The sequence below is a fragment of the Hoplias malabaricus genome, chromosome X2, assembly GCF_029633855.1.
Source record: "Hoplias malabaricus isolate fHopMal1 chromosome X2, fHopMal1.hap1, whole genome shotgun sequence".
NCBI classification, from domain to species: Eukaryota; Metazoa; Chordata; class Actinopteri; order Characiformes; family Erythrinidae; genus Hoplias; species Hoplias malabaricus.
The window spans coordinates 38,196,543-38,215,212 of NC_089819.1; the positions used below are offsets into that span (position 1 = coordinate 38,196,543).

The window sequence follows — 18,670 nt, forward strand, 5'->3', positions numbered from 1 at the left end:
GCAGAGACAGATTGATAAAGCAGAGGAGATAAGGTAAAAAATATCAGAATGAATGAAGACGAAGAAGTGTTGTAAGTAAGAATTTATGAAGATGAGGAGAAGGATGAATGTTGATGAATTGGACAGTTGAACCAATGGAGAGGAGCTGACAGAGAATTAAAAGAGCTGAGGAAGAGGAAGAGGTGAATGCGGCAGATAAGCCACAGGAGGAGGTGAAGAGATGAAGAGTAGAAAATGGATGAAGAAGAGGAGTGTTGAAAAAGAGGAGAAGGACTGATTAAAAGGACAAGAAGTTATAAAGCTAATAAAGAAGTGATTGCTGAAGAACAAGAGGAGAGCTGATGAAGAGGAGGGGAATGACTGCTGAGAAGTGAAGAGTTAATGAAGAAAAAGTGGAGTGGTGATGAAGAAAAGAGGGATTAATGAAGAAGAAGGAAGAAGACATGGAGTAGGAGGAGGAGTACTGATGAAGAAAAGAAGGGGAAGAGTTGATGAAGAGAGGGAGGAGACTTGATGAATGAGAAATCTCATTAAGAAGAGGAGTATAGTTGAAGAGGGGGTGAAGAGAATAGTTGATGAAAAGTTGGAGGAAGAAAACTAATAAAGAAGAGGAGTATTGAAGAGGAGGAAAATAACTGATGAAGGGGAGGAGCGTTGTGTAGAGTTGAGGGGAAGAAATTCATGGACAGGAGGGGGCAAAACTGAAGGAGATGTAAAGGAGAGTAAACTGGATGAAGAAGAATAGGAGTCAAGAATTGATGATGAAGGCTCTTGTATTTATTTTGTCATGTATTTACTTTTTTATATTTTTTTATTGTATGTTTTTTTACTTTTCTTCGATTCCCACGCTGCTGGGGAAAGTAGGCGTGGCCCCCTCCCCAGAACACACGCACGCACACACACACGCACACACGGTGTTTCCTTTTTTCTGTCTCTTAAACACACACTCTCACACACATACACAGCGGGCTAATGTGATTATGAGGACCCAGACACGGCGCGAGCCGTTCTGAGCGACCGAGCGCAAAACGCGACCGAGCCCCATTCGTTTATCTAATCTTGTTTGTATATTCCGCTTGTTTTATTGAATGTTTGTTTGTATCCATTTTATTTGTTTCTTTGGAGGATCGGCTGGATAATTTCAATCAGGTGAGCTTTGATACTTACTTTTACAGACATTTACATAGTATATATACAGTATTATATTATGTTACGAGCCAAACTATGAACATTGTGGCCAGCATAAATGACGTCTTTTGTTGTTTTTCTGAACATAAAATTAGTGATCACATTGTCAGCACACTTCAACACACAGGTGATAATTTTAGTGAATTTAACATAGAGGAAAATTAAACTGTATACTGAACTTTTTGCACTTTCTTAGTTTTTTTTGTCATAGAACAATAACATAATTAATGAATTATTAAAGGACAATATATAAAAAAGCTGAAAATGCCCTCTTCAAATGTCTTTCATCACTGTAAAAAAAACAAACAAACAAAAAACCAACCATCCATTTTTGTGGATATTTAATTTACTATATCATTTTAACACAGCCGCTTTAACATTTTGTGATTAATAGATCAATTGAAGTTCTCCAAAATGACTTGCAATAAAACAATTTCACATAAATGACATATCCATTTTTTATTTCTCTGTTTTTTGGAATTATATATTGCTATCATTAACTTTATTCATTAGGGCAGTTTCCACCTAAGGTTTTTTTTTTCTTCAGGGCACAAACAAAGCTTGGGTAATGAGAAGAGAAGTATACTGATGTGAGAAGACAGAGGTCCTCAGCTATGGGGTGTGTGAACATGACGAATGCCATGGAAAGTGGCGGGGCACCTCCCTCAATAAAGGTGCTGCTGGTTGTACTTGTGGTTCTTCTCATCCTCCTGATTGTGTCTGGAAACATACTGGTGGTGATTGCTGTGTTCACCAGCAGGGCCCTGAAGGCACCTCAGAACCTGTTTCTGGTCTCTCTGGCATCTGCAGACATTCTAGTGGCAACGCTGGTGATGCCGTTCTCCCTGGCCAACGAGCTGATGGGCTACTGGTACTTTGGTCCGGTGTGGTGTGAGATTTACCTGGCCCTCGACGTGCTCTTCTGCACAGCTTCCATTGCTCACCTATGTGCAATCAGCTTGGACCGCTACTGGTCCATCACACGGGCCGTTGAGTACAATCTGAAGAGAACACCACGCCGCATCAAGTGTGTCATCCTCGTTGTGTGGGTCATTGCCGCCGTCATCTCTTTCCCTCCTCTCATCACCATGGAGAAAGAGGAAAAGCAGCAAGATGACTGCAAGATCAATGAGGACAAGTGGTATATCATCTCTTCCAGCATTGGCTCCTTCTTCCTGCCCTGCATCATCATGGTCTTGGTGTATGTCCGCATCTACCAGATCGCCAAGAGCAGGACCAGATTGCCACCAGGAGACCGTAGGAGGAAGGATGATGACAGGAAAGAGAACGGACACTTCCACGAGAGGCTCAATGGCCTAAACATCAAGGAAGACAAAGGGGACGTGAATGCAGTCGACATGGAGGAGTCATCCTCTTCTGACCACAAAGTCACCAATCCCTGCTCCAACAAGAAGAAGCGAGCCAGAGGGAAAACCAAACTAAGCCAGATCAAGCCTGGCGACGATGCCAGCAAACAAGACAACTTTAACCAGTGTACCAAGATCAGCCGCTGGAAGGGTCGGCAAAACCGTGAGAAACGTTTTACTTTTGTTTTGGCCGTGGTCATTGGTGTTTTCATGGTCTGTTGGTTCCCCTTCTTCTTCACATACACATTAATTGCCCTCTGTGACTTCTGTTGTGTTCCCAAAACACTCTTTAAGTTCTTCTTTTGGTTTGGGTATTGCAACAGTTCGCTCAACCCTATCATCTACACCATATTTAATAATGACTTCCGGAGGGCTTTCAAAAGAATCCTTTGCAAACGGGACAATAGGAGGGTCGTTTAAGTCAGATAATTGCACCACTTGCCCTTTTCAATCCCTCAACTCTTAAGCGCAACTCTACCATTGGACCAATGTTTAAAGAGCAAGATTACAGAATGAACACAAAAACGAGTTAGATCAATTTGGCAGTTACGTGAGCAAGCAAGACAGGAGCTCAAAATCCAAGGGTGGCCACTGAAAGGGGCTCCTGAAGTCCTGAATTGAAGGTTCTTCTCTTTCTCCCTGGATGAAGTCCTGGACATCTTTGTAGTTTGCTGGTTCATTTGTTCTGCCACTGCAGCAGCTCACTCAACAAAACTTCAATGCTTTCTGGATGTCTTTCTTGAACTTTCTTTGGTAGGATGACAGACAATCAAGTGACATGTACATTCAAATCTAACTCAAATTTCACAAACTTGATTCAGCAAATCAAGGACTGATCTCAGAAGACACAGAGAGACCTTATAACGAGAACTTCTGGGGTCAACCATGAAAAATAATGGTCTCAGTGTGAGTGGGAAACAAATTTAAACTGGTTTGGGGGGGGGGGGGGGGGGGGGGGGGGGCTTAAAGGGATTGTGTTTTAGTAGCTAGCTTGTTGTATCTTTGTTGTCGATTTTACTCTGGACATTAAACAAGCAGAGAAAAAGGGAGTTTTACAGGGGATGTGTCAATGTTTGTGGTGGAATTTCTTGTTCAGGATTATGTTTGACCCAACTACAGTTTATTATAATTACTGTCAGACACTTGACTTAGATGTTGGAACCATGCAAGGAGGTATTCCAGGAGCTGGTATAGTGCCAGTGACCACTGTTGTACACTGATGTGGGCTGTTCTTTACAGTCCTTAACCTTATCTGCACATTAAGCCAAACTAGCAAACTGATCTCACAAACAGCAGCCTCCTACCAGCCTTGTAGTTTTTTACAGCTTGTACAGAACATATTGGACAGATAAGTCGACCACGGTTTACTGATACACATATTACAGAGTCAACAGGCTGCAGGGATGAGTGTACAGTAAACAGTAATATGTGTCATGCCTGTTGAAACACTGGCCTTCAATTGGCACCTGCTTTTATAATGTACATCATTCAAGGAACTAACAGAGTGATAAGAAGCAAATGTGCCACGGTGTACCGTTCTGTAAATATTATAAATCACACAGTGGGAATGCACAGGTCAGTCCCAGTTAGGCCATTGATCTATGTATATGGGTAGTCATGTACAATGGCTACTTTACGTAACACATATTTTGAAATTCTTTGGAACACACTGATGAATGAGTTATTTTATGAAAATTCTCTCAAAATTCTTCTATTCATCTAAATAATGCACAGATAATAATTTGTTAATACCTTGCTAAGCAAATTACTGAGCATGAAATATGAACTGCATTGTTTTTTTCCATGACTTGTGCAGCTTATTGATTCTAAAGGTTTACATTTCATTGCTGTCTAAAGAAAAACATTTATCTTTAAAATAGTAACTTTAGAGAAGAAGGACTTCAAGTTATTCTGGAACATTTTTATTGGTCCTTTATTTGTGAAATTTTCACACAATGTAAAGAACAGCTGCTGTGTACAAATGATGCAGTAAACTTAAAACTGACAAATGTTTAATACATGTCTTTCTTTGGACAGTGATGGCATTTTAAAAAGCATTTCTAGTCATCACTTATTAAAGTGATGTTTGCAACACATTCAACACATACTAATTGTATTTAATTGGGCAGAAATGTTGAATAATGTATCTGTCATTTTCTTACCCATTCTGGATTGGGTGCTGAACTGAGATTTATGTCACATTTTTTTCTCAAAACATTTCTCATACATTGTATAATCTGTTATGAAAGAGCTGATGTCACTTTCCACGTCAGTGATTCGTTATTTTTTTCTCCCTTCTCCAGTAACATACCTTTTAGCATTCTCTGGTATTCAATACTCAAATCAAGCTGTTTTTTTTCTTGAACCTGACTTGATAGACTGATTTCACAGCATCCAGCATCCACCTTCAGCCACTCCTGTGGGTCTTGGATTTCAGTAAAATCTCAAGTAGTGAACTGTAGGCCAATGTTTATCAATCCCTGCTAATCAGAACCAGCTGTACAGTACATTTGATACTGTGCAGTCCAAAATGAACATGACAGTGATGCCACCCTTTGTGGCTTTGGCGCAATCATTTCCAAGGTTTTTTTACTATAGATGTCAGTGCCACTATATGCCACTATATATTCCCAGAGTGATTAAAACAAATACCTTTAGATCAAAATATCCTTTAATATTATACCACATGCATTCAGTTTAGATGTGTCAGGTCTATTGGCCAAACATACACAGTATTGTGTAGATGTCAGTCACATGTTTCTTATGTAATTATCCTGCCATTAAGTTATTAGTTTTTCACTATCATCAGTATCAGGAAAAAACATATTTAACCCTAAATGACAGATGCATCAGCAAGTAAATATAATATTTTTAAGTATTTACTGTGTTCACATTTTGCCCTTAACAGCTTTCGTTTTGTTTTTTTTCCAGAGACTTGCTTTCAGTTTTTCACAGAAATCTACAACTCACCTCCTAAGTTTAGTCACAGAATTTAGTTGCATTCTCTGCTTCTCATGACCCAGTGATGTTGAGGTCTGACCTCTGTGGGGGATCAGTCCATTGTTTTGAGGATATCGGCATCAGCTTTGTTTAATTTACAAATTTTATTCTTTTGTGTTTGTTTTCTTTTCTTATTAAGGGCTCCTCCAGCTTCACCTCATTTCAGACCCATAGTCTGTGTTGTTCTCACAGCAGAATGAATGACATAAAACAGCTGTGCATTTTTTTCTTTCAAAGATATAAATTTTTATTTAAGTGCTGCTGGGGTTTGGTAGTCTTCAGGCATGCTTATTACGAGTCTCATTTTTCAAAATGTGCTTATTATTTTTTTCCTCTTCATTTCATTAGATGCTTCATTTCTTCTGTAAGCGAATCATCTTTTATCTAATCTCCTCAGGAATGTCTCATGAAAAATTAATAACTTATACTAATTTAAATTAATGACGGATTGCCTCTGACAGCAGTATTAAAGCTGTATGTATAGAAACATTTCCAATAATAAATGTAGGCCACCAGTTTCCAGCCACAGCTAGGTTGGACTATAGAGACTGGCGTACTGTGACGCCACATTTTTTAGTGACAACAAGAAATTTTGTAGAAAATGTCACATGTGCCAAATTTGCTCAAGCACAAACATGGCTAAATGGACACTGGAGAGACTGGGCTTGACACTGACCCTGACTTTCAGGAAAATATCCAATGTTTTGGAAACCTCCTTTGGGCATTTTGGACAGCACTATATTGGAAATATTTAGTGAAAAGTCTGAAAATCAGTATTTCACTTCACTTTTTTGAAGACTTTCACTTGCACTAACCTTTGATCAGTCTTTGGACCTTATACCCTGCAGTGCTTGAAACCCAGTCCTCTGGTGCCATTTAAAATCACACTGGCAAATAATCAAATATGTACTCAAATGTAATTGATTAGCTAAGACATGTTTGATGTCTGTTTTGAAAGTATTAATCAAGAGTTTGTTCTCCATTTATAACAGATATAATATTTTTGTGAGGATTTGATAGTTTGCTGCAATGTTTCCACTAGTTAGATCATATACTGATAATATGTAATTAGGTTTGGCAGTCTGTAATGTTTCAAACATATTAGATGGCACTCCATCACTCCAGAGAAGACAGCTCCTCTGTTCTAAAGCACAATGCTGAGGGGATTTATACCACTCTTACCCATACTTGCAATTGAGAATTGTGATCTTAGGCTTCGTTAGGCTTCAGCGCGTCCCATTTAATTCCTTTTCCATGGAGACCTGTGTCCACAGTAGGTGCACCTTTTTCATAAATGGTGTCTACATGCGTTTGCACCAATAGTGTACTTTGCATAACAAGAGACAGTATTAGCCTTCGTCCTGTAGCCTGAATTTTGTTCAGGTAGAGGTACATTATTGGTCACTAAAGGCAGGGCCGACGCCCTGCCCATGTGAATCATGCACTGTGCAATGTGCCGGGGAGGGGGGCACCAAAAAATTTGCATTGCTTTTCTGTTTGGCAGCGTGTCAGACAAGGTGGGTCTACTTTGAATCTTCGTTAAGACTCCTGTTCAAATATGAAGCTGCTCCAATCATCAGCTTCACTGGCCTCCGATTCACCATCAGAGTCTGGTTTATAAAGCTAGATTTTACCAGCTCTGGGCTTGAGGTCAGTAACGAGAACACAACAGATAACAATGATGGCTAATTACAGTTATGAAAGCAGCTTGTGTATAACGTCTTGTTAGGGAAACACAGGAGGATCTGAGAGTTAGTGAACGTTAATTTCTGTGTTCAGGTTGTGAGAAAATCTAACTTGGTTAAGCTTGAACTGTCAGTATTTACATAATTTCTTTTTTTTTGTAATCTGATTTTAACATAATAACAAAAAAAAAAAAAAAAGAAAAAAACAAATTACAGGACACAACTTTACAGAGCTTCTTTAAAAAAAAGGACTGTTTGTGTAAGTAGACAACACATTTTACACATAAGGACAACATCACATCATAATCAGTCACAAACCTAGACTAGTTTTACATTATTTTAAAAATCATGTATTGTCTTGGGAGAATGCTGGCGCAGACAGAGGAGTGGCAGTTGAAGGAATGACAGAGAAAGGGAGTGAGGTGAGGTCCAAAATGGATTAGTGATGGAAAAGTTAGTCCAGTAATGCTTTGTCTGAAATATCAGATATTTTATCAGAAGAACCCTGGTGCAGAATTAGAAGAGGCAGGAGAAGAAGGTGTGAGATGAGGTTTTAAAATTGACACATGAATGTAATGGAATAAACTCAGATCAATAAACAGAAATAATGCAGTATGCTTAGTTTCTTATGAGCCTTTTGTGTCTTTTTCTGAATTGTTTTCAAGTGGCTATAAAGTTCTGTGACCTCAGTGGCAGGGACCATATCTCTGACTTCCAACTCACTAAATGTATTGCTTATAGACTTATAGCATTCAGTTGCACATGCTGGAATGTGATGTGATTAATAAGTGATTTTTTATGCCTTAATTTTAAATGGGCTTAAAGTTGAAATTCCTCATGGCAGTCATATTATGTTTTAGGAGCAGTATTTTACTGCTGCATAAGAATCAGCTTTTAGCTAGCTAATATTCTGGGTATGGGGTGGGCTTTGACTCAACAAATTGTGTCCCACCCTCAATATCAAACTCACACCCATGCTCTTGGCTGGCTAGCTAGTTATTTTACATTCTGGATATGGATATGGATTATTGAATGCATTCATGGTTACTAGGCTTCAGTTAGTTATCGGTGCATAAGACTAGCAATTCTTCCTCAGATTGCTAGCTAGCTATGCTATTTCTGACCAAGCTTAACTTGGGGCTTGCTATTTCTTTTAAAAATCAGAAGTCTTCAGCCAAGTATTAGCCAAGTTTACTTAATTAACATACTGCGTTTCAGAACATTTATTTGGCATATGTTATGTACTATGAACCCACAAGTGTGTAATGAAAAAACAATGCTACAGGTGATACTTTCACAAAGTATTGAGTTGATGAATGGAAAATGCCTATTGGTAATGTACACTTAGAAGAAACCTTGCAACTGAATATGATGTGACATGACAAATTAGACAGGCGTTTATCAAGTTATCAAAAAAATCAATTATTTGTACTTATGTATGGTTATTTACTGATGAAATTTGCACTTTCTTAAATACTAGGTTAGACCTAACACTTGAATACTTTGTATTGTTTTTACAATGTTCAGTTCTTCTGTTATTTATTGAGAAATTGAGTCATTGCACAAATCTTTTTTTTTTTTTAAATGGTGGTGATATTTATTTATTCTTTTACGTTATTTTATTTATATATTTTTATGTTTGGTGCCATTGTTAATGCAAAATTAGTTTAGTGTTTTCATTTATTTATTGTCTTTAACCACTTATCCAGTTCAGGGTATGGTTGGTCCAGAGCCTACCAGAAATCTTTGGGTGCAAGGCAACAACACACCCTGGAGAGTGCGCCAGTCCTTCACAGGGCAACACACACACTCACACATACACTTTTGAGTCACCAATCCACCTACCAGTGTGTGTTTTGGGACCATGGAAGGAAACCAGGGAACACCCACGCGAACACGAAGATCAAATTCTTCATAGATAGTCACCCGGAGCAGGACTAGAACCCACAACCTCCAAGTCCCTGGAGCTGCGTGACTTTGCTACTACACTTACTTATTTGCAACTGTTTTCAAAACATTAATATTCAAAAATTATTTTGGAAATAAAGAGAATCGCACTGACAGATACTGGATTATTGTTCATTTCCGGGGTGGGGCCCCACAAAGCATTTGTGCTTAGGGATTACAACAGTGGGTTTAAATCCTGTTATGTTCTCTAAAGGGACTTTACATTCTCTTCTCCAGAAGGAGAGGTGAATTTTCATTATAGAACTGTGTATATAAAAGAACATAAAATCCCTGTAGATGAAATTGATATTTGCAATTAACTCAATTACAAAATCTACAATTATAATAGTTTTTCTGACCATGCGTTCTTATAGGGAACAGCATCATATAGTGTCAGAAACCACATAAATTTGAGTTAAACTTTTTGAGGCATGTGTTTTAAGAATAAGGCATGCAATTAACATGCTAATAATTAGGCCCTATATATCTATTATTTTTTTTTAGATACAATAGCCTAGAAGCTCTTGTCAGAGTAGAAGCTTCTTGTCAAGTAGATCAGTTCCCATGATTATTTACAGTTTATTAGAAAATATTTTATGGCAAAATTACAGACATTTTTATTGTTTTGATTGAACTCAGGAAAATGGAGTCATTTGATAAAAGGTCACACTTTCCAAGCATATTCTGTAACTGTCCATTTAACTGTCCAATTGTCTTTCTGGCATGATATATGTACCATTTTCTAAATACACATAAAGGAGAAGAGTAGTCATTTGTTTTGTTAAAGTATTTTTGGTCCAATTTTCTCCCAATTTTTAGCATAAGATTTCCAGTTCAACCCACTTGCTAGGTCTCCCACTTAGCTGGGGGTTTGCATTTGCAGCTTCGCCACGTCTTCTCCTGGATCTTAAAATGCTTGGAGAACTTTAACTGCCCGTGTCACAGTAGCTAACAGATGTGTGCACTGGCTAGCATCATCCAAGAGATGGAGCATATGGGAGGCCCATGGCATTGGGACTTATTTTTTTTTATAGATTACTCATGAATTATTTCACTTAATTATTTTTCCTCAAATTAAGGTATATAACTTAATTCCCTATAGGTTTTGTGTTAGGTTCAGGTTTAGATCCATGTCTTAATATTAACTTAGTCTGGGGTGGAGGCTAAAGTTGCACCCTTAAAAATGGCTTTCCAGCTGTTTAATAACAGCTGTGGTTTTGCTCTTAAACAATGTCATAATGGAAGGAACCTTTGTAGGTTCGTTTTAAACACATTAAGGAACTATTGTCAAGCCAGTTGATTGTAGATAATGTAATGAAAATTATGAGGGTTACAATAAATTTGAACTGTCCATGGCTTCTGATTATTTTTGCACAGAACATATTTTTACACAAGAAAGTAAATGACTGAAAACAATGACATAAATGGTATTAATTAAAGTATTAAAATATAATTGAGAACTATAATCATATTTAAGAATTTTAAGAATTAATAATAAATGCCAAAAAAACTCTATTGTTACTCAGCTTAGGCCAATAAATGCAGTATATTTTATAACATTGCATTGACAGTGTTATTGTAAAAATATAAAGCAGGACTCAATGACACTTGGTGTTATATATTATTTCTATGCCTACTGATGTCATACTTATTTCTAATTTCTAATATGAACATAATTGCTGAATCATAACTTATACAAAATATTATTTTTGAGAAATGCGATTTCATTACAAGAGCAGCGAGAAAAGTCCAGTCAGCTGACACAGTAACAGAGTGACCAAGGTCAGTGAGAGGTCACTGGGCCCCTAATCATTCTCTGGGGAAACATGAGAAATGTCCCCTAGTACAGATGCTCTATAAACACAATTGCTGTGAACGTTGTTAGGAATACCTGTTCTCCCCAGTTGTATATCCAAGTAGTAGCCACCTTATTAGAAACATTTATATTCCACCGCCAGCTTATATAAAGCTGCATTTTATCAACCCCAACACTCTATTCATCAATGATCAATTTCTGAACACAAAACTACTGTTGTGTCATTGTATATAGTAGATTATTTTTAGAACATTCTCCATTGAAAGGTATTAATTGGGAGTTTTTAAGCAAACTCCTTCCTGGCAAGGCTTCAGACTAGATGTTGGATCACTGCTGTGAGGATTTGATGGCATTCAGTTGAGAAAGATGTTGGATGACCAGGTTTTCATTCCAACTCATCTCAAAAGTATTAGATTGTGCTCCATAACTCTTAAGGATGCAACACCACGTCACATATGATTCTAGTCTCAAAAGGAAGATTTCAGGTTTACAAGGGGGCTTACAGTCAAGGTCTAAGTGGGTGGATTGACAGTCATTGACACTGATGAATGACTTGTTGGACATAAGGTGCACAAAGGGTGAAGTTTATTAGTGCAACATAGAAAGACAGACAAAAGAAATCACTGAAGAACACACTGGAAGAAAATGACTTGAATATATACACTATTTACAAGGGGTTGTCCACAGTCCAATCCCTCAGAAATGAGAATCAGCCATTAGGCTGACACTCTGCATAGAGCCTAATACACTGACACAAATACACAGGCTTAGGTGTATAAATATACACTTGGCTCAGGTGTTACTCATTACTCACTGATAGACAATGGTGGACAGTAATGAAGTAAATGTAATTCGTGACTATACTTAAGTCCTTTTTTTGTGTATCTGTACTTTACTGAATTATTTCCATTTTGGGTGACTTTTTACTTTAACACCACTACATTTCAAAGTCAAATATCTTTTACTTCACTACATTAAGAAAAGTTGCCATTCCTTTTGGTTTATGTGTGAATAAAACCTTAATGTGTCTGAACAAATCTCCCTGCTCCGCACAGAGGCACCGTTGCTGAGAGACAAATTAACACACTCACCACACTAAAACAAATTAAATTGTTTCTTCACCTAAAACCAATAAGACTAAAGGTAGACTTTTTTAAAGGCACACAAACTGTTGTGTGAATCAGAGACTTTAAGTAATCACTTTCAATTTTTAAATCTGTTATGAATTAACAAATTGATTCCTACCATTTAGTATTTGGCTGTATTTGAGTCATCAATAACTAATATTCATTCACATAAACCATTTACGGATATGTAGATGTCTCAAATCACTCACCGTAGGTGAGAATCAGTTGGAGATTTATTAAACACAGTACGTAAATTGAGGTCAAAACCAGAAGAAATATCCCAAAACCCAACAATCATTACAGAGTATCAGGCAAAAAACGAGTATCAGGCAAAAAGTAAAAAAAACAAACAAAAAAACAAAAACATAGTCTGTTTAAGAAACAGCCTGAGAATTGCAGAAACAGCTAAAACAATACTCAGCAACTATATATACAAAACAGAGAGTTTAAAGGAACACTATGTAATATTTTCTATCTTAAAATTACAGCTTCAATATCATTTTGATGCTTCACTGACCAGTAATATGGAGAATAGGGTTTCTACTCTCGGCTCAGCACTGCAGAAACTGCACTATGTAACTTGTAGGAGGGTGGAAAATCACCTCTTCCCTTCCCTTCCCTCCCGACCAATTTCAGTACAGTGCTGTAAAGTTAATTGCACTAGGGGGAGCCCCAGGAGCAAAAAAAAACAAAAAACAATCTTACCTAGTGTTCCTAAATGTGCAGAGAACACACAAAAAGCTAATTTATGCTTTTGTGTTAACTCAATGCCGAGCCTATGCTGTAGCCTGCACAAGTGTCCTATAGCACTGTGAAAGTGTATGCTAGTTTGTTGATGCCTGTGTCGCTTTGCAATTACACCGCCACATAATTAGGGCTGAATTTTAAACATCTTCTTCAACCCTATGTAGTACACAATGTAGTGGTGCAGAGGTATTAGTTTTATGAATCTTTAAAGTGCACTAATTAGAGATTGTAGTGTGGAGGAGTTAATATTTCTGCACTTCTTGACTTGAGCTACTTGAACCATGCGTAGACACAACAAGTTACAATTCTGGAGAGGTGTGCATCAGGCCGTGCTGCCTTCTGTATAGATTCAACACAGAAGCATAAATTGGGCTTAATTCTCAGAAGACAGTGACCTCTGTTGGTTTGGAGTGGCAGCACTATCAGTGATAGCTGGTATAATATCATTCATTGTATTTAATCCTTGGCCATTTTTGCTGTGCTCAGTGTCAGACTAATGGTTTTCTGTTAAAAGACTGGGGACCAAGAGTGACACTAGAGTCTTTTCACTTACAATGTGTTAAACATGAGTTTTGTTACAAAAATTATAATATGACATTAAAGCCATAATACGTCATGGTACTTTTACTTTCGATACTTAAATACATTCCAAGGTAAATACTTGTGTATTTTTTCTCAAGTGGAGATCTACAACGAGGACTTTTACTGGAGTAATATTTTACCTTGAGTATCTGTACTTTAACTCAAGTACATAGTTTGTGTACTTTGTCCACTACTGCTGATAGAACCAGAACGCTAATACTTTAAGGCCCACCCAAACCATACCATTTGCTACACAAGGAGTGAATGTTATAAACTATGTCATACATCATTTGTACAGCGTCAAACACACAGCTGCAAGATACACATTTACATCTATAGGTAAATGTTTACCTATTTACATGATTATGTTTCTGAGTGACCACTCATCTCTCCATCAGTGGATCCTCCAAACTAAGATGAGAGAAGCATCTGCATTCGCCACCTTCTCCTAAAGAAAGCCTCCTACCAAGGATTACAGGTATTTTATATTTATAAATGAGATCACAACCAATTTTACATAATGTCCCATGTGTAAGCACTACTCAAAATCATTCAGGCAGCTGTCACGGCTGAGCAGGACAGACAAGGATGCAAGGATTTTATTTACAAAACAGAAGCAAAACAAAACAAACACGGGCAAGACAGATAGAATAAAGAGAAGACTAAACTAAACAAGATTAACCAAGAAGAGACAGGAGACAGCCATGAACCGGGGTAGAAATGGGAGACACAGAGACACACATCTATACACACACACAAGAACTGACAACGGAGCACCGAAACAAAGGGACTATATATACACAGCACAGAGAAGGAACACCTGGGGACAATTGGACAGAGGCGGGACTAAGGCGGAGACAGAAACAAAACAATAACAGAGCCATGTGCTAAATAAGCACATGGTGAGAAAAACAGACAGGACAGGGCCAGGGCGTGACAGCAGCAAAGCCTTTCTTTTTTGTTATTGTAGACTAAGTTTTGTTTCAGAATTTTTTGGAAGTGCTGCAAAAATCGAAGTATTGTGTTTTGTTTGAATGGACGATTATTCAAACTAATAACAAAATAATAACTTGCTGCCTCAGAGGAAGCTGCACAATGTTATAATGCTCTGCTGCCACTGAGGCAGATTCTAAAGCTACCACTTTACAGCCAACTTTTGATATTAAGCTCATGTGTAGCTGCTCCTGAGCATTTCATTTCACAATATCTGATATATGAAATATATGAAAATGGTGTCTGGGGGTGCACAATTAAATCTCTGTCCTCAATATGTTCACCTTAAAGTACGTGAACTCCCTATTTGGGACAGATGAATTCCTCTGATTCTACCTGAGAATAAATCCAGCCCAGTGATGTAAGTGTGGAATAGATCTTGTCCATTCCTATAGCAGCTGCTTTGACAGTAACATGTTTGTAGATGGAATCCTGGAGAGGTGAATTATGATGCCGTATGAAGCTGGGGTGCTTACATGTGCTGTTATTTTTAATAGACAGAGACAAACAAGATTCAAATTTTCCTCTTAATATGATTTCCTGTGTAAAAGCAGTGCTTTGAATAAATTTATGAGCCTTGTTCTCCCTGGACTCATTTCTTGTAATCGCATGGTATACCTTAATTAATATGTATAGTGAAAACGATCTGTCATGAAAATCTCATCTTCTCAGATGTCGCTTCACCTTTTGCATCATTTCCACAATTTCCTCCCAGTGAGGAAATGAGAAACTGGGCCCAGCCTTCTCCAGCTGCCCATTAAAACTCCCCCTCAACAATTATCTCACCCGATGCAAACAAAGAGCATTCACCTCTGGCTTTTTTCCATTCACTTATTTATGTGCAAATTTTCCCTCTTTTTCCTGGCGTTTTTCATTGTTTCCCTCGTTTTTAGATTTTCTCATCAGAAAATGAGTAGTGTTTATTTGTATGCTGCACCACATGATCCATGTTTTTTACTTAGCTGCTCCCTAGGCGAATGTGGTAAAAGGACTGTGTGTGTTCACACGCTTGAACAATGAGTTGGAGTGCCTAAAGTAATCATCCAACAAGGGTACCTGACCTCACAAAAGTTCTCATGGCTGTCTACAATCCAATCTTCACAGCATTGTTCCAATATCTAAAGTGTTCCCAAAACCTCAGATTTGCAGAGGATGTTACCTCAGCAAAGAGGAACAAGCTCCCAGTTAATACACTTAATTTCAGAATGGGCAGATAGTCACATAATTTTATTTGTTCTTGTGTGTGTGTTTCCTTGGCCCATGTGCATATTTTCACAAAATTAGCAGGGAAGGCAATAAGTCCAGATGATCTATAATTATGTCTCTGACCTTAGGCACTGAAGAGCTAACTACAAAATTTACAATAAACTTTTTATGATGATAGTTTCACTTAGATTTATTAAGTTGCTTTGTAATATAATCACAGGCTGTTTTTTCCCTAAAGGTACAGTGAAAACCCTTTTTTAATAAACAGAGTATGTATTGATTATGTTGTGTGGAAGGTATATGGAGGGTAAACCTGGACTAGGGAGTGTAAATTCAGTGTGTATTTGGCGTGTGTAGTTTATGTTGCTCTACAATGGATATAGTTTTACTTCACGACAGGCTGATGCTAGGCCCTCAACTTTAGGAACATGTGCAGCTACCTCAGAGCATGTTTTAATTTAATGCTTTCTATAGAGATCATACGAACAATGTACACATAACAGGACATGTGTCCACAATGTGTGCATGTAACTAAATCATGAACTCATCATGTATTTAATAATTTTTCTCAGTGTGTATGTAGTAAATGTCTGGTGAGGTAGTAGTGTGTTATGTGTTAGTGTGTGTGTGTAGTATGTTTTGTGTGTGTGTGTGTGTCTGCAGTGATATAAGTAACATGAAAGCTGGGGTTAGTGATGCTGATGGCCCTTTTGGAGGCTTGGCAGGAAATGTACAGAGAACAAAGCTTTTCAACACTGAGTGTGAATGAGATAGAGAGCAAGAGAGGAGAAGGGAGAATGAATGACAGCAAAGAGGTTAGGAACAAGAGAAAACGGAGAGAGAAAAAGAAAACTGGTTTATACTACTGGCAAGCCATAACAATTAGATCTAGGCCCTCAGAGTGGGTCATGTATGTCAAAACTTGGTCAGAAGGATGATAATTGATCATTTCAGATTATTTAAATTGATATACTGTAGACTTAGAATAATACCTTATATTTTTTCTTTTCATCTGAAAAAATGAGAAATTTTTCGATTACAAGTAATTAAAAAACAATTTAAGTACAGTAATAAAGTACATACACATATCTATCTGTTACCGCTAATTGTAGAGCTGAGTTTAGAGTCACAAAGGACAGTGCAATGTACTCACCAACAGATTCAGAGTCTCACCTGCGCAAAGACAAGTCCACAGTATTCAGGGTATTCAGGAATTGTTGCTATGACGACAACCCGTCTGTTCCCTTCTTCCACAAGTTGTTGTGAATTCTCACAAGCACTCGAGCTTATTTGCATATAATGTGCATATTAAACATAACGCAACTTTGCCTCAAACAAGGCAGATGCAGATGCTGCAGAATGTTTAACACAGGAGTGTTTACCGGACGATTCTGAGTGCTAGAGGAGCACACTTAAAAGTGTTATTTGGTGCGAGAGGGTCTCTTAACAAAACAGTCCTCCAGCAGACCTGTTATGAATGCTGGCAATGACTTTTGTGTTTAGCGCTGATTGACCTGCCACATTTGGCTTGTTGCTGTCCATTGTGACTCACAACCTGTAAATAAATAATTAAATAAATATTCTACCTTGTGTTCTGGGAGTTGTGGTCTTTAATTATTTAGATATTTAAATTTTTAATTATTAAAACAACTGAAATATAAACTGTAGCACTTTTGTGCAATGTAACGTGACATAAATAGACTGGAACAGCTAGTCCAGTATCTGACACTGAAAATGTTTATTCCCCTTTTACCTCAGATATAGTTTCAGTAGTTGCTTTTGTGTTTAATCAATACAGAAACTCTGTATTTTTTATTATTTAGCTTGACAGCTGAGGTAGGCCGGATAAACTGACACAATAGAGATTTCCAAGGATTTCATTATGCAGTTGTGTAATGTAAAACCACACTAGATCAGGCAGGTTCTGGTCACCACTGATGACTTTTCATCAACAGTAATTGGCTTTTATTTAATCTGACATTAACACATCTTAAAATATATTTTATCTTGTTTGCCATACATTTTTGTACAAGCTTATTATATTTAGTTGCGAATATGAAGCATTCAGATTCTTATTCAAGAGTAGTCAGCTTGTTCAGAAAAATCATATTCATACTATTCATATTGCATTACTTTTCTCACACTAAAGAATATAACATCAGAGTCAGTGTAGTTTTCAAACCCTAATGGTTATAATTTAAAGTTATAGTACATAAAATATTATAGTGAGTCTGAAAAATATTTTAGGTGCCTGAATTACACATAATTCTTTTCAATGGAAGCATGAGGCTAATATAGTTAACAAGAAATTGAAGCTTGCAGAATTTGAATTATCAGATAATCAAAGTCAAGTGGCATTTATGTCAAACAAACATATCCAATTTATTTGTTTGTTTTTTTCAGGATGTGGTATGTGAGTTTAAGGTTATTTTCATTTTCACTGGATCTTTGCAGACTCTAGCAGGTTTACATCTCTATATTTATGGTTCTCACCATTTACTTGTGAGAAAAGTAAATGGTAAGAACCATTGCCCTTTTTTGCCCCTTATAGCCCTTACTGAAGAGAAAAGAAAATGTCAGCTAAAACCTGAAAGACAAATGGAAACACATTGTGGAATCACATGTCCTTGACCCAAGTGCACATCTTTGGTTTGAACTTTTGAAGGGCTGAACAGAACCTTTGTTAGGAAACAACTGGATTAACCTGGTGAGCCTAGAGCCCCCCAAAATAACTGGGCCAAAGGCAGGAACACATACCGGATGGGATCCCATACCGTGGGGACACAACGGTGATGTGACATCTTTTTTTGTTTGGATTCTGGTCATTAGGTCACATAACCTAAATGCATCCAATTTTCAATGTATGCCAGATTTTGATTGTGAATATGATGACGACATAACACTGAAATGCGACTTGAATTTATAGACATTTTAAGCAGTATGTTGAATTTTGATTGGGGTTGCAACTAAAATTTTGCCAAAAGATCCAGTTCTTATCTACACTATTAACAT

At 37.5% G+C, this 18,670-nt stretch overlaps 1 protein-coding gene across 1 annotated transcript; it reads left to right on the forward strand.

Annotated features, from left to right (window-relative positions):
• Positions 1-952: 952 nt before the first annotated feature.
• LOC136677006 (alpha-2A adrenergic receptor-like) lies at positions 953-3,466 on the forward strand. Its single transcript, XM_066654348.1, has 2 exons — positions 953-1,149; positions 1,736-3,466. Exon 2 carries the CDS (start codon positions 1,803-1,805, stop codon positions 2,973-2,975), a length of 1,173 nt encoding a protein of 390 aa, XP_066510445.1. The 5' UTR covers positions 953-1,149; positions 1,736-1,802; the 3' UTR covers positions 2,976-3,466.
• The last annotated feature ends 15,204 nt before the right edge of the window (positions 3,467-18,670 follow it).

Coding starts and splice junctions, on each gene's coding strand:
- LOC136677006 (XM_066654348.1), top strand. CDS start 1,803: ATGGGGTGTGTGAACATGACGAATGCCATGGAAAGTGGCGGGGCACCT.